Source organism: Vulpes vulpes, chromosome 5 (assembly GCF_048418805.1).
Source record: "Vulpes vulpes isolate BD-2025 chromosome 5, VulVul3, whole genome shotgun sequence".
Lineage (NCBI taxonomy): Eukaryota > Metazoa > Chordata > Mammalia > Carnivora > Canidae > Vulpes > Vulpes vulpes.
The window spans coordinates 114458948-114480885 of NC_132784.1; the positions used below are offsets into that span (position 1 = coordinate 114458948).

The following is a 21938-nucleotide window of genomic DNA, read 5'->3' on the forward strand; positions in this document are numbered from 1 at the left end:
CCAATATCTCCTCCTTTCCCCCACCCTCCAGCCCTTGGCAACCACCCGTCTCCTCTGTTTCTCTAAGTTTGGCTCTTCCAGATTCCAATTGCGAGTGATATCAAATAGCATTTGTCTTTCTCTGTCTGACTTACTTCATTTAATGTAGGCTCTCAAATTTCATGCAAATTGTCACAAATGGCAGGATTTCCTCCCATCTCATGGTTGAATAATGTTCCATTTTACACACACACATACACACGCACATCACATTTTTGTCATCTGGTCATTTGTTGATAGACACTCAGGTTGTTTCCATATCTAGGCTAATGTGAATGATGTTGCAATGAACATGGACGTGTGGAGTGTCTTTATATTTTAGATGTGTCTCCTAAAATCTCACAGAGTTGAGTGTTGTTTAGTTATCAAATTTGATCATTTTACTGGAATAGTGAGTCCATTTACATTTAAAGTAGCATAACTCATGAATTTTGATTGAGTTATAATTTAACACTTCCATCCCTCATCCAACCCCTACTGCTTGGCCAGGGACTGAAATAATTCAAGGCATAATTTTTTTTTTGACTTGCCTTTTTCAATTAGCTCTTACTACTAGGGCCTTTTACGGGTCCAACTGAATCCCTTTCACTGAGGCTAGTCCTCTTTGTGTCCTCAACTCAGCGCTGTAAGACTATTGAGGAGGCTGTTTAGCATATTTGACTCTTCGTTACTGTTTTTCTGCTTGGCTTCTGGGACTCCTGTCCTTTACAGTTTAGGGAGCTGTAGATGCCATGAAGGAAAACAGGCAGAAGGTTGGACCAGCTTTTCTGCGGTGCTTATTCCATAGCTGCTCAAGTCCTGGCTGCCTGGTTCCCCAGAAACTTTCTCTTTAGTTTCATGAGATTATCAAGAGCTCTGAGCAGCTGCCTTTCCCTCAGTTGCTTGGCCTGTGTGGTCCACACGTCCTAGGGAAGTAATATCCAGAAAATATTACTCTGAATTTACTACTACTTCATCTCTCTAGAGTTTTGATTCCTTGAGGTATAGTTTCCCGAGTTGCATTCTGATCTCTTTCAAACAGCTGATGTTTTGTACTTTTATCCAGCAATTAAAGTTGTTCTCATAGGAAGAACTGGCTAAATACAAGCCACCCTGTTAAAGCTGGAAGTGTGGTACCCAGAATTTTGTGATTTTGATATCGACACCACACACACGCAAATGACTGTGCAACTGGCCCTGTAAGAGGTCTGATGTCAGCGTGTGTACTTTCAAGATCTCTAGTAGTGTACTGCTTCTAATCAGAACACAAAATCTAACAGGGTATGTACAGGAGTCTTAGGATGTGAGGTGTAGGAAGCATTTAGTTTTGACTCAAAAAAAGGAGATCATATCGTGCTCCAATATTCCCTTAGTATTAATTTTATACCTAACCTATGCTCTGATTCCAAAACATGCATCTACCAGAACTTAGCCATAATTCCAACCACAAATGTTCACTTAAATCTCTAAGTTATGTTTCCTTTTGCTTGGTCCTCACTCTGATTCTTTCCTAGACCTTACCTTGTTCATAATAAAAATCTGGTGGAACCCAGGTGTGAATGGCCCCTGGGAATCTACACTGTTTCTCTGTTCACAGCCTCTCTTTGGGTCTTTCCCAGGACACACTGGATGCCAGTCTGCAGAGTTTCCAGCAAGACAGACTGTCAAAGATAACTGACCTAAAGGACCAACTGGTGGCTGCTCAGCATAGCCAGACCAAAGCCATTGAGGAGCGCCATGATGCTCTGCTGAGGCACTGGCAACAGCTGCTGGAGGCCTCTGCAGCACACAGACAGAACTTGCTAGAGAAGCAGCTGCCCCTACAGAAGGTAAAAAAAATAAAATAAAAAATACAATTTCGAAAAAGTCATGATCAGGCTTCAATTATCTGTATATTAGTCATGGAATCCAGAAATAGTACTGGAACTACTGTTTGGATCGTCTGTAGACATTTGAGTGAGTGCATGAAAAAGATCAGGAAGGGATTCTTATTGAACAAGAAGTAATCAGGGTGTTTTTAGACTGATAAGAAGGGTTTTTTTTTAGAGAATTTGTCAGTTACCCAGCTGACTTGAGATGAAAGTCAGACACATCATAGAAGGACAAAAATGGTCCTAGCATATGGAAAAACTAAGCTGGCAGGCAGGAGGCAAGGCTTTCCTTACACTTTTCTCTAACCCAAATAGAAGGAGCACTTGACAAATAGAATTTGAATTCTCATCTTGTGTTCACCTTTCCTAGCTGGGAGACCTTGTACCTGTCACTTCACATCTCTGAACCTTGATTCCTCCATTAATGAAATAGGATCGCATTACCACTGGCTTCTGCGTTATGATGACTAAGAGAGATAATGGATCTGAAAATGCAGTGCAAACCACTAAGCTCTATATAGGCTTAAGTGATGAAAATGTTCTTTTTAGTCGTGGCTGCTAAGGTATTGGATGTTGATCATAAAAAATATCACTAATAGAAGGAAGTCAGGATGCTCAGTGAAATTACTGAGCATTCCTAGACTGTAAGAAATGTGGTACCGGGCAGCAAGTAAAGGTAAGCAGTTAGGGGAACTAGGAAACAAACACACAGATAAAAATTAGTCAGTCTGGACCCTTAGCTAATTACTCTACTGAAGGGCTTGGTACTTACACAAATAAAAAAAAAAAATAAGTGAAAAATTAAATCGATTTATGGGCAGCTTTACACACATATATATATGCATTCAACATAGAAAGACACCTGGCATTCTGACTCCATTTGTCCTAATTTTCAAACTAACAAGAGTTTGTTATTTGATTTATTTTTATTTTTATTTATTATTTTTTTATTGGAGTTCAATTTGCCAACATATAGCATAACACCCAGTGCTCATCCCATCAAGTGCCCCCCCTCAGGGCCCGTCACCTAGTCACCCCCACCCCCTGCCCGAGGTTTGTTATTTGAGTTCCTGATTGTGAAATCTGTGTAAAATACTCAGATGATCCAACAACGTAAAGTACTTTACAGGCTTTTGTGTCTTTCCCATGTAGGGGCCAGTTCAGCTTTCTCTGTATTAGTCTATTTTAGCAGAGATTGCTGACGTGAGTACAAGGTAAGATGTAATGGTGTAATACCTTTGTAATCCCTCTTCCATTTGGGCCAATTTTCTCCTCTTTAACCTCCAAATTTGGGGATGAAAACTCATTTTCACATTTGCCTCAGATAAATCTCTTGGGAAACACAAGCTGCTGACCCTAAATCTATGATACGTTTTAAATCTACAACTACTCTTGCTCACTTACTCTTTGGAACAATCTGTACCATTTCTCTTGTTCAGAAATCCAGACAATTCAGTCATTTGGAGCATCTGGATAACTCCAGATGGTAATGTATGGCTAAGGGTACAGATTAGAGGTCGGGAACTAGGTTGAGGCCTGAACATGTCTTAGGAGGAAGGCAAGAAAAGAGCTCAGAGACAAAGAGACATCGGAGGGGCCTGGTCTGCAGGAGAGCAGAGGAGGGAAAGAAGCAGCAAACAGAGAATGAGAGAGACGGGCCTAACCCATCAATGATCCGTGTAGTCAGTGATTCACGCCTTCATTCATTGAACGCCTGCTGTTGCATGTTTGCCGCGTGTCAGGAAAAATCAGGGCAGAGACTTTGAGATAAATAAGAAATCGTGCGGGCTTATCACCGAAAACGGCTCTTGCTTGTTTTGGATTCTTGGTCCTAAAACAACTCTGGGACTCCTTCAGCCTCCTTATTTGTAGATAACGGAGGACTTGACTCATTTCGCACCAGGGCCAGGGCCCGGGCTGGCACCTCACATACACCTGCCTGCCCACTGAGTGCATGTGCTCGGTGGTTTCAGTTCTGCTGTCTGGGAGAGCTGACCCTGAAAGTATTTGAGTATGGTTTTGGTGGTGGTGGTGGTGGGGGGGGGGGGTGTAGGGGTTTTCTTTTTGTTATTGCCATATTTTGTATTTGTTGTTTTATCCTGTTTTCTCTTTTGTGGAGGGGCTTTATCAGGAAAGATGGAGGTGACTTTTTTCTCTGCAGGCTGAGGAGCTGTTCATGGAATTTGCACACAAGGCTTCCGTTTTCAACCACTGGTGTGAGAACGCCGAGGAGGACCTGTCGGAGCCTGTGCACTGTGTCTCCCTGAACGAGGTCCGGCAGCTGCAGAAGGACCACGAGGCCTTCCTGGCCTCCTTGGCCGAGGCACAGTCTGACTTCAACTATTTGCTGGAGCTAGACCAGCAGATTAAGGACTTAAATGTGCCCTCCAGCCCTTATACCTGGTTAACAATGGAGGTGCTAGAGAAGTTCTGGAAGCACCTATCTGAAGTCATCAAGGTAAAGGCACATGGCAGAGACTTTCTTTCACTCTGGTGAGCGTGACCACCTAATTTATTATAGAAGTTGGGGGAGAGGGGACTTTTGAGAAAGAAACGACACAATTAATAACGACGCCAGGACAGTGGTCCTGAACGGGAACCGTCTAAGGAAATTTTGAAAATACGTTCACAGTGGGTGTAGCCCTACGCCCCAGGGTTCAGACACTCTCCTGCCTCTGGGTGTGAGCAGTGAACCGGGGAAGCAAACACAGGCTCCGGGAGGTGTTTCCAAACATGGGATGTGAAAGTTCATGAGGTTCATATGTATGTTCACAGCCTATAGATTACCCCCCACCCCAGGCACTCCTTATTTTATACATAACTCCAAAGTGCCTTTTTTTATATGCTTGTGTATCATTTTCATCTGTCTATAAAGATATTCATCATAGAAACTATGGAAAACATTAAAAAACAAAGAAAAGTTTTACCAAAATATCGCCAATTTTAAATGGCAACTCTTGTTACTACTTTTCCCTTTATGGCCACTTTTATGTTCACTTAAATGAAGTTTTCACCCAGAAAAAAAAAAATGAGAGGAGGGATGATTTGCCTTTAGTATTAGCGTATTTGCCACTGGGCTTGGTCTTAGAGACACCTGCAAGTACTCATGGGGCAGGGCGTGAGGGAGCTTCCTTCCCCTTTTGAGGCCAGGAGGAAACATGAGCACGGAGCACATGCTTCCGGAAGACACTTAGACTGAGGGGAGGGCAGGTGTTCAGCTGAGCCTAGGAACCAGCTATTTTACTGCAAAGATAGGTCTTCAATGTTCACGCCACTGTCTGTGATGTGGGGCTTTAGGAGCGGGAGCAGGAGCTACAAAAGGAGGAGGAGAGACAGGTCAAGAACTTTGAGATGTGCCAGGAGTTTGAGCAGAATGCCAGCGCCTTCCTTCAGTGGATCTTGGAGACCAGGTGCGCAGTGCTGCCTCTAAAGCCATCATCCCTGTGTCGCCACAGGGATGAAATCCATATCTGAGGGGAGCGGGAGGGGGTCCTGCAGCAGTTATGCTGTTCCAAAATCACCAAATCCTATATGTCCATTTCATTGGGAATTGATGTTTTTCTAAATCAGTCCTTGCAAAATCAAGAAACAAGAACGCGATGCCACTGCCAATTGTGTATACTTCCATACTCTCTCCTAGACACTCTCATTTTTTTCCTTTTGACTGTATTTAAAGTCTAAAATGATACAGTCCCTTATGTCTACACTCTACAAAGTGCCTCCACACCCACTACCTCCCTTAACCCCCAGAGCGACCTTGAAAAGTGTACAGAGCAGGTCTGATTAGCTCTGCCTCCGAGTGCGGAAGGAAGTTCAGTGGACAAACGGACTTGCTCAGGGTCACATAGGATTTCATTGGCATGACCAAGGGCAGAGCCTGCCGAGAGCACCTGCTATGAAGCTCTGGTGCTGCCTGACATACAACTGTGGTGAGAATCAGTGAGATACTACGTGCTGGTTGCTCTTATCAAAGGCGGAATGTCTTATATGTGAAAATAGCATTTGTCGCATCTTCTGGGGCAAATGACCTGGAAAAGAAGAGATGTCGAGAGTTGTAATACATTAGAACAACTGTCAAAGCCGGTAGGCCCCATCCAGTAGGTGGGTCAGGAATGCGGAGTTTTGAGAGTGAAAGCGGTGGTTTAGACCATCTGTGATACATATACTGTTTCTACAAACTCAACAAGGAGAAACCAGGTGATGAGCAAGAGGAAATCATGTGTCACAGCTAAAAGTCATCCGGCAGAAAGCAGAGGAAGCACAGTTCATCCTCCTCTGCCCCGGGTTTTGTCCCCCATCCCCTGGCAGCATGCCCAGCACTGAGTACGTCACATGACTCCTGAGCTCCTCATCCTAAGACAGAGCTTCTCAGGGAGGGAGGGATGCTGGGAGCAGGGGCAAAACTCGTTCCTGTCAGATTTAGAATATTTCATAAATCTGAGGAAAGAAGATCATTGAAGGAATTTGTGTTAACTTGTGCTTTCTCTCTCTTTTTTTTTTTTTTCCTCTTTTCTGATTCCTGTTCCGGACTCCCGTGTCCAGGGCTTATTTTCTGGACGGGTCAGTATTTTACGTTATCATGTTTGTTTTGTTATATTGTTCTCGAAGATGAATAATAAGGAGGGTTTAGCACCGAGGCATCTTTCATCATCATCTCCCTCACCATCAGGTTGAGATGGTGCCCAAATGGATGGTGCGGGGTGGAAAGAGGAGCGCAGGCCGTATCAGCCTGCCTTCAGCCCACTAGAGGGAGTCATGTCCTCATTAGATGGCGGGTAGGTTTGAGAGGAAGAACCCGGAGGAAGGTGTAGAAGCCTTCTGCCAGACACAGAAGGACCAGGGCAGACCTTCCTTCTCTTCTCATCTGTCTAGCAACCTGCCAATTGGCAGAAGGGTTTGGTCTCGTGAAAATCCGGTCTGAAAATTCATTTCAGACAGGCCATATAATAGACATACAAGTAGAGAAATGTAGGGTGTCAGAATTGGTGAATCTGGGTGGAATACTGACCTCTGATGCTATGAAAAACATTTCCCTCTCGTTCTTAACTAGGTCTTTGCTCAAAGAAACAGGAACTCTGGAATCCCAGTTGGAAGCAAATAAAGTAAGTGATGTTTGCTTAGCTGAGGATGGTGTAAGAATTACGAAGAGTGCGAGGAAGACCGCGTAAAGGCAACCCTAAGAGTATTTTTTAGGCAAACTCCTTGGCCTTGAGGTCAAGAACGTAAGAGTCTAGTCCCAACCCTGCCAGCAATTCGCATTCTAGCCATCGGCCGCCGCTTCACCAGCACGGACATCAGTGTAGCTCAGTCACATTAATTTCCATGTCTCTACAATGGAGTTCATTAATTCCCTGCATCGCAGAGTCACTGCAAGACACTAAGAAAGAAAACAGACGCAGAAGCTATCATCATTTGACATCATAATATAATTAAATCCAGATGGTCTCTCAAGAGCTGAGCGTAGCAATGGGCTGGAACAGTGTTTCTTAACCTTATTTTCTATTGTCCCACCTCGAGAACATTTAATTAATTAAATCCAATTCCTCCCTAATGAAAGAACTTCAGTAATAAAGAGTAAGATGTTGTCAGGTAGGACCGATCTCTGGAGGGCCACAAGCTATTGTACCATGTAAGGTATTTAGTATTTCCACCCATCCCCCTCCTCAGAACCCATTCACTCCTCCCCTACTCGGGGAAAAATACTTCCCTGTCGAGAAAGCATGACCTACATGCAGGCGATGGGCAGCGGATGTGCCTGGACAACAGGTGCATCCTGGGGAAGTCGGTCTGCGTGGCTGCAGGGGAGTGGGCAGCAGTTCAGCCACAATCCCCAGAGCAGATAACCTATGGCACAGATCCCTGGGAGTGGGCCACGCAGGCATGCTGGGAATGCTCCTCCCCTCTTTCTGCAGCATATAACTACTAGCTCTTGGGGCACCTGGAGTCTCAGTGGCTGAGCATCTGCCTTCGGCTCAGGGCGTGACCCCGGGGTCCTGGGATTGAGTCCTACATTGGGCTCCCTGCAGGGAGTCTGCTTCTCCCTCTGCCTGTGTCTCTGTCCCTGTCTCTGTGTCTCTCATGAATAAATAAATAAAATCATGTATATCTATATCTATCTACAGAGATATATATATATAAAACTACAAGCTCTTAGGTTTATATATTACAGATGACCAGAATGGCAAGGGTCACATCACCTAACCTTCCCACCATCACATAAACGAGGAATACAGAAGCGGATTTCCTGAGCAGTTCCTTTTACCCAGAGGACAGGACGAGTCCCGAGAATAATTTAAAAGGAGCAATTAGGAGAGACCCAACCTCCTCAGCTCCTAATCTCCTCTACCATCCCTTGGTTTGGAGCCGGCACCCCGCGTGACTGCTTCTCTCCTTCTTGTCTCTTCTAGCGGAAGCAGAAGGAGATCCAGGGCATGAAGCGCCAGCTGACCAAAATTGAGGATCTGGGAGACAGCTTGGAAGAGGCTCTGGTCCTGGACATCAAGTACAGCACTATTGGGCTGGCCCAGCAGTGGGACCAACTCCACCAGCTGGGGATGCGGATGCAGCACAACCTGGAACAACAGATCCAAGCCAAGTACTGTGGACCCATGACCAGGGCTGGGCAGGGTGTGGGTGGTAGCAGGTGTCAGAACTTAGCCCCAGGGGCTAGAGTTTGGGGTATTAGATGAAAGAGCTGCTTCAGAGATATCATCACCTCCAGAATCAAAACTCTCTTTCTCTCTCCTGTCCCACAGAATATTTTTTTTTTATATGGGAGTCTATTTTGAAACAGGAGATCGTGCTGCCATCCCCTTGAAGCTACTCCTCACCTAGTATTCAGAGTCCCTTCACCACCTTATATGATCTCTCTGGGGAGCAATCCCTTTTGTAAAAGTCCCTCTCAAATGTCTAGACTGCAAGAAATATTCAAAGTGTAGAGCCAGAAGAGTAGAACTCGCTTGTTTGTTTGTTTTTTTTTCTAAATAAATTAATTAAATCAAAATAGCTTTAGGTCTCAGTAATAATGGCAGCATTATTGTCTACATCAGGGATTGGCAAACTTTTCCTATAAAAAGAGTGATCATTAATGTGTCAGGTGTGCTGAGTCATGTGGTCTCTGTTGTAACTATTCACTCCACTGTCGTAGAGAGAACAGGCTGTTGACAGCCCACAAATTCACGAACGTGTCTATGTTTCAATAAAATTCTATTTATGGACACTGGAACTTGAATTTCATGCAATTTTTATGTTTAATGAAACATTTCCTCTTTTGAGGTAGCTCATTAAACTGTACAAAAGCAATGGCAGATGACATTTGGCCCATGGGCTATCGTTTGCCAACCCCTGAACTGGATGACCTGAGTAGCATAATAACCACTAACATCCCTTTACATTCCACATTGTGTGTCTTCTGCTATTTTTCTGTTTGATTTCATGAGCTAATTCATATTTTTCTTTTCAGAGACACCATAGGTGTGAGTGAAGAGGCTCTGAAGGAGTTTAGCACAACCTATAAGTGAGTTTAACCTCATAGTTGATCAGCTCCTTGTTTTCCAACCCATTTGGAATGAATCTCCAAATAACTGATTTTTCCCCCTCACTATTGGTGTGGTAGGATCTTGAATGAAGATCTAGATGTGTTAATTAACTTCAAGTCATGACTTTTACTATGTCTGTGAGATGCCTGGACTTCAGAAAATACATGCTCTCATTTTATTGGCAATATATTGGCAATTTATTGGCAAAATGCTCAACATTTTATTGCCTTTGCTCCATTCACTGGGTTAAAAATCTTTCAGAAACACAGGCAAGCTCCTCACTCAGTTTTCTGATGACCTTGGACATGTTAAAGTCTCAGCTGATCCAAAAAGAACTGTTCTTTTCTATTCTAACCTGGTTCTCTATTGAACTTGACAAAATATTTTTGTTCTTCAGACATTTTGATGAGAATCTGACAGGCCGCTTGAGCCACAAAGACTTCCGGTCCTGCCTGAGGGGGCTCAATTATTACTTGCCTATGGTGGAGGAAGATGAACCTGAGCCCAAGTTTGAGAAGTTCCTGGATGCTGTTGATCCAGGAAGGTAGGAAGAAAACCAAACATGAGACCACAGTAGGGAATGGGGTCTAGAGAAATGAGCAGAGATTGAAATGATCCATGAAACAGGTAACTAACTCATCTTGAGAACAGGAAGATAGACCAGCAGATGTGAATTGGGCCCTCATGGGATTAGCTCAGAAGCTCATGGCACTGTTCCAACTCTGGCACAGGCTCTAGTAATCTGCCCAATTCCTGATTTCTGTTTGATCTTTGAATCTCTGCTCATTCTGAAAAAGGACCTCGATAGAAGAATCCTGCCATGTGTCTAAGGTCCTAAGGTCCTGGATGATTTGGAGGCCGACCGGTGGGGGTGGGGTTGTTTGCTTGTCGGGTGGAGTACAGTCTTGGAGGGATCCCTTCACTGTTGGGGACTGATTCTTTCTAATGCCAAGGATGAGAAGACCAGAAATAGAGGTCTTCAACTCAATTTGAAAAGCTTGAAGTGCCTGGGAAGGGGTGCTGATCGAGACTCCCAGACTGTGTGGAGAGTCCAGCCGGAGGGCTCACGTGGGTGTGGAGGCTGGGGCTTGGGAGGCAGCGTTTACTTAGCTGCAAGGGTGAGAGGCGTTGGGGCCAAAATAGAGGTCACAGCCCACAGTCTCAAGGAGGGGAGCCCATTTCTCCCACAGGAAGGGCTATGTCTCACTGGAGGACTACACCTCGTTCCTGATCGACAAGGAGTCAGAGAACATCAAGTCCAGCGATGAAATAGAGAATGCTTTCCAAGCCCTGGCAGAGGGCAAGGCCTATATTACCAAAGAGGACCTGAAGCAGGTCAGATTCCGGTTGTGTCCACTGTCACTCTGCTCCCATGGCAATCCAAGCATGCTTCTCTTGGGCCTGACAGTCTACCATTAACGGCTACCCTCCTCCACCCACTTTTTTTTTTGTTGTTGTTTTTGGCTCAGACATTGTCCTGCACTAGTTACCACTTGCTTTGCTCACCACTTCAGTTTATGTTGTCCCAGCATGAAAATTACAGTCATTCTCTAATGATTATAAGGGTCAATTCCAAACCCAAAACTCAGTTTTTAAGGCTATATCTTTAATAACCCAAATTTAGGAAATGGGATAAAGTGTGTAGTCAAAATGAGATGAGACTACTAAGGTAAGGGCTCAGTTGAAAAGATGAGCTGGTCTTACTCATTAGACATTACAGATTCCTGAGAAGGTCCACGATAGGAACAGGGCTGGCTCCTGTTTCTCCGTCTTTCTGCCCCCTGGGTCCTGGGTATGGGGCCTATGGCCAGCCCCAAGGAGCCAGCTATTTTTAATCCCTATATCTTTATCTCTTTCCTTTTTGTTTCAGGCCCTAACCCCAGAACAAGTGCAGTTCTGTGCCTCCCATATGCAGCAGTACGAGGACCCACGAGGCCGAAGCCACCTCGCTGGCTACGACTATGTGGGTTTCACCAATTCATTCTTTGGCAACTGATAAGCAGTTTTTCCCGAATCATAGAAACTCTTGGTGTGGTGGGAAGTACTGGGGGAAGAAGAAAACAGGCAAGTATGGGGAGGGGGAGATAGTTGTGTGCATGTGTGTGTGTGTGTGTGTGTGTGTGTGTATGTGTTAGAGCATTTGGAAATGTCTCAGGTTTGGGGGATAATAAGGCATTCACCAAGCTAGGGGAGAGAAAGCATCACAGGCTTATTTTGTATGCAACCCCCTACTCAGGGACCAAAGTCTCAATTTTTTATTTGTCAGGTTCTATGCATCTATATTACTTTGTTTTGTTTTGATTTTGAAATAAAATATTTCCTTTTAAAAAAAGTTCATTTGTTTGAGTATTTCTTTTTAATAGGGCAACGTGAAATCAAATGTTACTGTATTTCTGAGAACCGTACTGTCCTCTAAACACGGGCAGCTAATTACACTGCAAACGAGAGCCATGGCAGGAAGGATAAAGTCCAAGACGAGTTACAAAGAGTTTCTCTTGAGTTTTGGAATGCAGACAAATCCTTACATTTGAAAATGAAGGTATTTGACATTCTGGATAACCCCAATATTTTAGTTCGTCTGTAGAAGAAGAAGAAGAAGACCTGTGTTCTTCTCATTCTGTCTCTTCTCCATACTTCTCCATCAGAGAGGATGTCATTACTCTCAGAATGCCAAGGTTCTGGCAGGGCACGGCTTCCTTTTGTCTTCCATGTCCCCATATTTTTTCTTAAATTTTAATATGATAAAAAGAATATTTGTTTTGATTGACTTCTGCCTCCTTTTAGACTAAGAGTCAGAATCATTTTAAAAATGAAGAATTAAGAAGAAACAAGGAGAGGGGGTGCTGTCTCCAAAGAGTGTTCAGGCCAATGCTGATGATCTGTCTGGACTTGGAAAAAGTCCATGGTGTCATTTGCCGGCAAGAATCCTGCAGTCACTATCTCCGCCTTGTGTGGCAACGTTGGGAATCCTGCGAGGTCGCCGCCGCCAGCCCATGGATATTACCACCTGGTCTCAGCCTTATCGTTCCCACAAAGGGAAGGACAAATGCTGTCCCAGGAGCCGTTTAAATGAATTTTGGTTAAAACTACATCAAAGGGGCAACAAATAGGGCAGCTGCAAGCGTTGCTGTCTAGAACCTTCGAACAATCCTCAATGGCTATGTTGTGTGCCCTGCTCTGGAGATTCTATATTAGTCTTCACCTAAAGAGCCCTTTGAAACAGGTGCCGCTCTCATTTCATTCTACGGCTGAGAAATGGAGGCGCAGAAAGGCAAGAAGCTCACTCTAGGTCGCATGCCTAAAATGTGGCAAGACTTTGACCTCAGGAAATCAAACTCCAGAGTCTCCAATGTTAATAGGCTGTCAGAGGGCCAGGAGTTGGGCATATGTGGTCATGTTCACATTGGAGGGGCCTCTGCTGTGTGTGTGCACACGCACCCCTGAAAGCATAGTTTGGTCCTTGCAAGCACATGGTCACTTCCCACCAAAGGAGGGAATTTGAATCACTTAGAAAGATTTTGTAAACTCTTTCTGCCTGTCCCCACCCCAGATCACTTGTGGCTTGGTCTGTAGGGTTGGCTCCCAGGAACACCTGCTCTGAAACCCACCCCCAAGTGTGATTTTTACATCCTTCCAAACATAAGACTGTTATTACATTTGGAAGTCAGAAGGACCTTTGAGAATTGCTTAGCAATTCTTGGAACATCGTTACCCACCAGGTCTCAGTGTGCATTTAAGGAATGTTATGCTAGATGGACTGAATGGATTCTGGAAATGAATCTGCTCAGACAGCCTCAGGGCAAAGGGGAGATTACTCCCAGCCTGAATGGTGAAAAGGATCCTTTCTCTGAGACCCACTCCCTTGCGGCCACCTGACCAACTTTCCTACCTCTCTCCAACCTGTTCTCTTCTCTGGGATCTGGCTTCCTTCCTCCCAAATTTAGTTTCCATGAAGCTCTAACTAGAGGCTGTGCTTCTTCCCTGAGAGCATGAAAAAATATGGATTCTCTGTAAGTTCCTCTATAAGTTCCCTCTCTTAAATCATGCCCTGCTGCTCACTCATTGCTGAATTATGTGAATCCTGCATTTTCAAAAATCTCTTCTGTTTGTAATTTTCTTCAGCTTCCAGTCCCACTACGTATGTTCTGGGCTGCAGATATTTCTTTTTAGGACGATGGTGATGGATTCCTTACTGATCCCATTGCCTCTGTTTTCTCTCTGCTGAGATCTGTCCTCCTCTCTGCTGCTGGATCAACCCTCCAAAATCAGGTCCCTGATGCCACTCTGCTCTCTGCTCAGAGGTTTACTCTCCCACTGCCAAAGGGATCAAGTCTGAACCAAGGTATTGAAGCTGCTGTCTGCAAAGAAGTCTTCCCCCAAGCTCACCTGGCATCGTTTGGGAGACATTTTCAGTACCTCTGGACAACTCACCACACTCTGAAACAGGCTTAGCTTGCCTTGCCATTGAGGCTTCAGTTACTCTGTTCCCTCTTTCAGAATATACTTTCTCCCCATTTACTGCATTCAAAACTTACCCATCTGTTAGGAACAAATTCAAGTACCTTAGACACAAAGCCTCGGAGTCTCCACTGAGATTAACCTCTCCTTAAACTAAAAGCCAATATCACTTTGCTTAGCATGTTATCAATAAAATCAGCTGACATGTATTGGAAGATCATTATGATCCAGGTATTGTGCTAAATTCTTTGCACCTATGGTCCTGTTTAGAAAGCGGTGCAAAACTACAGGGATAACCACTTTACAGATGAGGAGATAGAGGCTGAGACAGGCTGCTAACTCACCCAGCATCACACTGTAAGTTACAGGGCCTATATTCAAACTCCTACATGACAGCTGTGTAAATTCATTACACTTTTACTTGTCTCTAAGGACGTCTGTCCCATGCATGACATATTGCAGGTGGAAAGTGCGATACACAGGAGAGCGTGTCCGCCACGGATTCCACGGGACGCTATCCATGCTAGACAGTGAGCCAAGTGAGGAGGTCCTCAACACCCAAGATCATGAGGCAGTCATAGAGCAGTGACAATAATCAAGGAAAATGGGAAACATGTGTCTTCCCTGAGATACAATCCATACACTGGGAGATCCAATTACAACGAAGAGCACAACGTGACGATGAGTCAGAGATAGAGAGGACAACAATATTAAAAAATATATATAAAAAAAGATGAAAGACACCCCATGAGGGAGACAAAACAACCTGCCTTTTCATTTAATGGAGCATTCAAACTCATCCGTCAAATGGATTCTCACCTAGTTTCAGACCTTAGAAGAGCGTTATAGGTAGGATAGTCTAATTGCAGGAATTTAAAACATCTCTATGGTATCCCTGATAGGGCTCCAGCCAGCCCTACTTTGAAATTGAACATGCCAAACTGCTCCGTCTTGTTCAGCAGAGCTGGAAAATACTTACTGTATTGGAGCTTCTGTGGTGGTGGCATCTCTGAGGCTGAAAGTGGAAATTCAGATTTTTGAGCCCAGGGTGAGTTAAGCATGGTGGACAGAATGGGAAGCCCTGCTCCATATTCCAAAGTGCAGGCAGCAGGACGGGGCCCTCCCACAGGGTTGGGGGTGGGACAGCTTTGATCTGAGACCCTGAGTATCAGGCCTGCTGACCTGGGTTCCTGGTCTCAGTCCACCCTACACAAAAGAGCCTGTCCCTCTGGGGGAGCCTTCATCCTCTACCCAGCAATCTACCTCGGAAGGCACTTTTCAGGGCTGTCTGCACAGCCCGATTCCTTAGACTGTAAACAATGGGGTTGAGGAGGGGAGTCACCACGGTGTAGGTGACAGCAATAAGCTGATCTCGCTCCAGAGAGTAACTGGCTTTGGGCCTCAAGTACATGAAGGAGGCACAGCCATAGTGCACAATGACCACGGTGAGGTGCGAGGCGCAGGTGGAGAAGGCCTTCTTCCGCCCCTTGGTGGAGGGGATCCGCAGGATTGCTGTCAGAATGTAGGCATAGGAGATGGTAATGGAGCAGAAAGAGACCAGGAGGACCAGCAGGCTAAGGATGAGGATGCCCAGCTCACTTGGGCCCGTGTCCCCACAGGCCAGGCTCAGCACTGGAGGTGTGTCACAGAAAAAGTGCTGGATCTCGTGAGAGCCACAGAATGGGAGGTGGAAAATGACCAGTGTCATTCCCAGCCCAAAGAGATATCCAGTCAAGAAGGAGGTGCCAACCAGCTGGGCACAGAAGGTAGGATTCATGTGGCTGGTATAGTGCAGTGGGGCACAGATGGCCACGTATCTGTCAAAGCCCATGACAGCCAGAAGGAAGCAGTTGGTACAGGCCCACGAAGCGGAGAAGAACATCTGGGCAGCACAGCCCTCATAGGAGATGGCCTGGCTCCCCATGACCAGGCTGGAGAGCATCCGAGGGATGATGCCCAGTGTATAACAGGTCTCAGAGAAAGACAGGAAGGAAAGGAAGAAGTACATGGGGCTGTGCAGGTGGCTGTCCAGCCGGATGACTACGATAATGAAGACATTGCTGGTCAGGGTGACAAGATACAGGGAGAGGAATAGTGCAAAGAGCAGGAGCTGCAGCTCCCCAAAGCTGGAGAAGCCCAGGAAGACGAATCCCCTCCAGATGGTTGCATTGGCCTGTGCCATCCTGAGTGGCACCCAGGGAGACGTGCTGCTCCCTTCCACCTCGCCGGCAGATGCCTCGCTTCTTTAGGAAGCCGGGTGAGGTGGATTCTCATATCCTTGTGCCTGTTGTAACTCAATAAGAAAGCTCTGATTTTGACCACAACCAAACCTCAGAAATTTATAGCATTAGCCACACACATATGGATCCGTTCTCACACGCATATAGATACGTGCACAGGTACAAAGACACACGCGACTCTACATACATACCTGCCTACCACACACAAAGCGCTCATACACAGGCATGCCCATTTCACACTTTCAACTACTCTATGCCGTGCAGATTGGCCATGAATGGCCATACTCACAAATATTTCAGGCACGTTGTAAATGCCTGTCTTTTGAGACAGCACAGAAGTAAGTAGACGTGCACCACACTTCATTTATACCAACATCCTACACACACATAAGAATACAGATATGGGCACGTAGTCGCTGCTCTTGAGAACGTGGCGTGCGATCCTTGTTGGGGATCATTTTGTAGGTCGGGTGACACAGCCAAGACTAGAAAAAAAAAAGTCTGGGTCCTAATCTAACATTCCTTCCCCCAAACGATGCTGACTCTTCTCGGACACGGGGAGATGTGTGCCCCCGTGAGCACGGAGCTCCGTGACAAGGCCTCTTCTGTGCTGCCCCCACCCCCAAGTCTCTCCCATGTGAGGCCAGGCCGAGCACCGAGGGAAGAAGCATCGGAGCTCAGGGAAGAGGTGGGCCCCTCAGGGTCGTGCCTGGGCAAGAGAGGGCTCTCCGCTCATCCGCGGAGGCTCAGGGTGAGGAGGCCCCTGCTTCGCAGCAAAATGCCTCCCCACCGCCCTGCCTGCAGGACACCTGAGACCCGTCTCAGACGCCCCTCCTCTGAGCAACAGGTGACGTTCCCAAGTGGTACCAAGACATTCCCGAGGCCCCAGGAGGTGAGTCATCTCCGCTTCTGTCAAAACAGCTTCTCCCTCTGAGGGTCACCAGTCCCCCTTGGGTGCTGTTTCAGGAAGCACCCTCAACCGTGCTTGTCATTAGCCATGAATATTCTTTTGGGGAAAGCAGAAGAGGAAATGTGAGCAAAGAGACGCTAGGATCGTGATTCAAACAGTAATTCCGTTATGTGCCAACTATAACATTTATCATTCTCATATGTTAAGTCTCTTTGAACACTTAAAATGACCTGGTGAAAAGGGTTGACAGTTGCATTTTATAGAAGAAGAAACCGAGCCCGCCAGAGTTTCAGTGACCCATCCGGGATCTCAGAACTCGGATTCATGCTCTTAAAGTCTCCCTGTAAGATGCATAGTAAGAACATAGGAATTCACCTGCCCCTGCTGTTGTCTCAAGAGCGGGAGAGGAGCGTTCCCAGGGTGTGTCCAGGTCCAAAGGAGCACGCACACACTCATGGTCCTATACTGAGACCCCCCTCGTTCCCCCGGCTTACCTTCCTCCCACATCCTCATCTGTCCACTTCTCTCAGACACATCTTTTCATTTTATCAAATTTTTAAAAAGATTTATTTATTTATTTTGGAGAGAGAGCGAGCGAGCCCAGGGGGGAAGGACAGAGGGAGACTCTCCAGTAGACTCCTTGCTGAGTGCGGAGCCCAAGCTCCATCTCACCACCCTGAGACCACGACCTGAGCTGTAATCAAAGGTCAGACACTCAACCAACAGAGCCACCCAGGAGGCCCAGACACATCTTTTTAAAAGCAACATTACCTTTATCCTCTTTCCACCATATTGCAGTAGCTGTATCGGGTTTTCAATCCATCACTCAGATTGTCTTGAAACTTGAAAATGTTCAGAAAGTCCAGAGTCAATCATGTCATCTAACTCTTCACCCAACGTGCATTTTCCCCCCTGCTACACCAGCCATGTGACCACACGTCTCTAATACACATTTTCATCCGTCTGCTGATTCAGTAGAAACGATAATGATAATTGTCAATGCACGTTCAATGCTAGACATTTTGTTAACCTCATTAGATGAACCGAACGCTCAGGATGTTTAAAGAGTTTTATTATTTGTCCTCCCTTTTCAGATAAGAAGACTAAGGCACAGAAAAATTAAATCCCTTGCTGAAGATGACACAGCCAGGTGGCAGCACAGTATGGAGAGTGTCCAGGGACACTTCTCTTAACCACCGAGCTTAGTGATGTGCATCAGTCAGAAGATGAGCAGAGACGGAAATTACTATCACATTAGTACAACCATTGCCTTTCTGGTAATTTTCCCCGTGCTATTGTTTTATCTGTCGATCTAGAGACGATAGCAGACATTTTTAATTTAACCCACTCCAGTTAAACTTAACATTGGATTATTTCCAGTTAAAATATCAGGAAGTTCCAATGACACGATTGCATTCATTTAAATCTGCTAACATGTTGTTACAATTTTTAAACAGGTATATGCTTTTTAAAAAAATATTTTATTTATTTATTCGTGAGAGACACACAGAGAGGGAAAGAGGCAGAGACACAGGCAGAGGGAGAAGCAGGCTCCATGCAGGGAGCCCGTCGTGGGACTCGATCCCGGGACCCAGGGGTCACACCCTGGGCCCAAGACAGGCGCCCAACTGCTGAGCCACCCAGGGACCCCCAGGTATATGCCTTTTTAGAGAAATTTAGAGAACACTTACATGCGTGTATATGATCTTCTATATGTAACCTCACATTCAACGTGTTCGGCGTCCTCATTGTCTCCTGTGTGTCAAAGTCGCTGTGGGTCGGTTTTCTGGCAGCCTTCCCACAGTATTTCTTACACTAAGTGCTTGCTAGCATCTATCTTCTTGTTTCTCCATCTGAAAATTTCTTCCTTTTCGCCTTTATTTGTGAAATATAGTTCTGCTAGATAAAAAATTCTTACTTGACACGGTGCTTGTTTCCATCTTCCTTTATGCCATGTGCAGTGTCTCTGGCCTCCCCAGTTTCTGATGCCCAGGCGGCCCTTAACGACGTCGTCATTTTACTCCACGTAACAGGTCGGATTCCTCTTGTGGTTTCAACGTGTTCTCTTTACCTTTGGCTTTCATTGGTTTGGGAATGAAGTGTTTCCACGTGATTTTGTGTGTTTCTTACTTGTGATTTGTTGAACATCTTGACTTTGTACATTATTGTCTTTCACCAAATCTGGAAAGTTTCCAGCTATTATTTCTTCAAATATTTTCTTTCTCTTTATTTTTTCATTTCCTTCCGATATTCCAAAGGCCGGACTACTTGTTATCGTCTTGAAAATCTCACAGAAATTATTCATTTTAATTTTATTTTTTTTCTTCTTCAGATCAATGTATTTCTATTGATTTATTTTCCAATTCATTGGTCTTTTCTTCTACCATCTCCAAAATGCTGTTGAGCCTATTTCATGAAAAAGTTGTATTCCAGCAATATGTAAAAAGAATAATATTTCATGACAAAAGGGATTCATTTCAAGAATGCAGGACTGATTTACTATTTGAAAATGTTAATGTAATTTACCAAATTAGTCAAGTAAATGGAAAAAGATAAGCTACTCATCTCAATATTTATACAAAAATTATTTGTGGGGGATCCCTGGGTGGCGCAATGGCTTGGCGCCTGCCTTTGGCCCAGGGCGCGATCCTGGAGACCCGGGATCGAATCCCACATCGGGCTCCCAGTGCATGGAGCCTGCTTCTCCCTCTGCCTCTCTCTCTCTCTCTCTCTCTCTCTCTCTGTGACTCTCATAAATAAATAAAAAAAATTAAAAAAAATTATTTGTAAAAATCAATATCCATTGTTGATTTAAAAAAAAAAAACTCTGCTTCTATTTAAAACTAAAGCCACTATCTTACCTCTTTGTGAAACATTGAACTCTTCCCTAGATGAGGACCCTGAATGCTCTGTATCTATTTATTTATTTTAATATTTTATTTATTTACTCATGAGAGAGACACAGAGAGAGGCAGAGACACAGGCAGAGGGAGAAGCAGGCTCCTTGCAGGGAGTCCAACATGGGACTCGATCCCAGGACTCCGGGGTCACGCCCCAAGCCGAAGGCAGCCATTCAACCACTGAGCCCCCCAGAAGCCCTCTGACAGCTGTTTAAAACAAAACAAAACAATTTCTCAAATCAATTGTTTTCCTTTATATTAGATACAAAAAATAAGAAATTACATTTCTATTTTTTTAAGATTTTATTTATTTATTTGAGAGAGAGCATGAGTGGGGGAAGGAGTTGAGGGGGAACAAGAGGTAGAAGCAGACTCCCCACTGAGCAGAGAGTCTCCACTGAAGTGGGGCTCTATCCCAGGACCCCGGGATCTGAGCTGAGGGCAGATGCTTCACCGACTGAGCCAGCCAGGCGTCCAAGAAATAATATTTTTAGATGTCAATTTTAATAACATCAAAACATAGATGCTGGGACACCTGGGTGGCTCAGTGGTTGATTGTCTGCCTTCAGCTCAGGTTATGATTCTGGGGTCCTGGGATCGAGTACCACGTCAGGCTCCCTGCAGAGAGCCTGCTTCTCCCTCTCCCTGTGTCTCTGCCTCTCTCTGTGTGTTTCTCATGAATAAATAAATAATTTAAAAAAAAATACTTAAAACCAGCACTAAGAATTAAATTCAAGACAAAATGAGGAAGTACTTTATACTTAAAACCACAAACATTAATTACATACAATTAAAGAAAATTTAAATAAATGAAGATATATAAAATGTCATGGATAAAAAGATTCAGCATTGTAATTTTGATTTCGCAAAGTTATCTATAGATTAAATGCACCTCAGTTGAAAACTCAAACAGGACTTGAGTAGAAACTGGCAAACCAATTCTAAGTATTATCTATCTGGAAACAAAAAGATCTAAACAATCATGAGAGATTTGGGTGAATTAAACATCTCAACTTAAAATTACTGTAAAGTAACAATACGTAAAACACTGCCACTGGCAAAAAGATAGGTATATAGATCAATAAAAAAAAAAAATAACAGCCCAAAATAGTCATATCTATGTACAGTTCCATCAATTTCCATAGGGTTGCCTGTGCAAATCAATGGGGAAAGGAAAGTTTTTCCAACCGATGGTACTGAAATGACTGCATTTCAATATAAGAAAAACAAAACGAAAAAAAATAAATGAATAAAACCTTAATCCTCACTTCATTTCATGCACAGAAATTATCCCAGATGAGGTACAGACCTAAACGTCTAAAAGGACAGAACAACTAAAAGAATACACAAGAGAATATCTTCTTTACCTTGGGGTAGGCAGGAGACAAAAATGCATAGGCATAAAAAATTGATCTATTAAATCACAAAAATTAAACTTTTGCTTATCAAAGAGCAGGTGACAGAGTAAAATTGCAGAATAAGTTTACAAGAAAAACCAATTTCTACAAAGCTGAACAGAGAGCTAGTAAGCATACGGACACACGAAGACTTGTATAAATATGTTTTAGTTACATAATTTGTAACTATAGAAAATGCAGAAACAGCCCAAATGACCAGGAGCATATGAATACATAAACAAGTTGTGGAATATTCATACAATGAAACAATTCCCGGAAATAAAAGAGAATAAACATACAACACCGTAGAAAGTCTCAGAAGCATTAGATTGAGTAAAAGAAGCCACAAGCAACATGGTTCACACAATTTGTTTCCATTTATGAATTTATTTATTTTTTTTAAAGATCTTATTTATTTATTCATGAGAGACACAGAGAGAGGCAGAGACACAGGCAGAGGGAGAAGCAGGTTCCATGCAGGGAGCCCAATACGGGACTCGATCCTGGGACCCCAGGATCACGCCCCGGGCCGAAGGCAGACACTCAACCACTGAGCACCCGGGCATCCCCCCATTTATGAACTTTAAAGAACAAGAAAGTCTTTTT

At 44.4% G+C, this 21938-nt stretch overlaps 2 protein-coding genes across 2 annotated transcripts in view; one reads left to right on the top strand and one right to left on the bottom strand.

Annotated features, from left to right (window-relative positions):
* Positions 1 to 11536, top strand: part of SPTA1 (spectrin alpha, erythrocytic 1) — a 64822-nt gene extending 53286 nt beyond the window's left edge. The window contains exons 42-51 of the mRNA XM_025986323.2: positions 1638 to 1847; positions 4051 to 4347; positions 5187 to 5299; positions 6432 to 6449; positions 6940 to 6991; positions 8297 to 8484; positions 9352 to 9405; positions 9825 to 9971; positions 10618 to 10762; positions 11298 to 11536. Of these exons, the coding sequence (XP_025842108.2) occupies positions 1638 to 1847; positions 4051 to 4347; positions 5187 to 5299; positions 6432 to 6449; positions 6940 to 6991; positions 8297 to 8484; positions 9352 to 9405; positions 9825 to 9971; positions 10618 to 10762; positions 11298 to 11423 (1350 nt within the window). The 3' untranslated portion in view covers positions 11424 to 11536. The remainder of the gene's footprint in view (positions 1 to 1637; positions 1848 to 4050; positions 4348 to 5186; positions 5300 to 6431; positions 6450 to 6939; positions 6992 to 8296; positions 8485 to 9351; positions 9406 to 9824; positions 9972 to 10617; positions 10763 to 11297) is intronic.
* Positions 11537 to 15125: 3589 nt separating this feature from the next.
* OR10Z1 (olfactory receptor family 10 subfamily Z member 1) lies at positions 15126 to 16067 on the bottom strand. The gene has a single exon (XM_025986326.2). The coding sequence runs from the start codon at positions 16065 to 16067 to the stop codon at positions 15126 to 15128; it is 942 nt and encodes a 313-aa protein (XP_025842111.2).
* Between the last annotated feature and the right edge of the window lie 5871 nt (positions 16068 to 21938).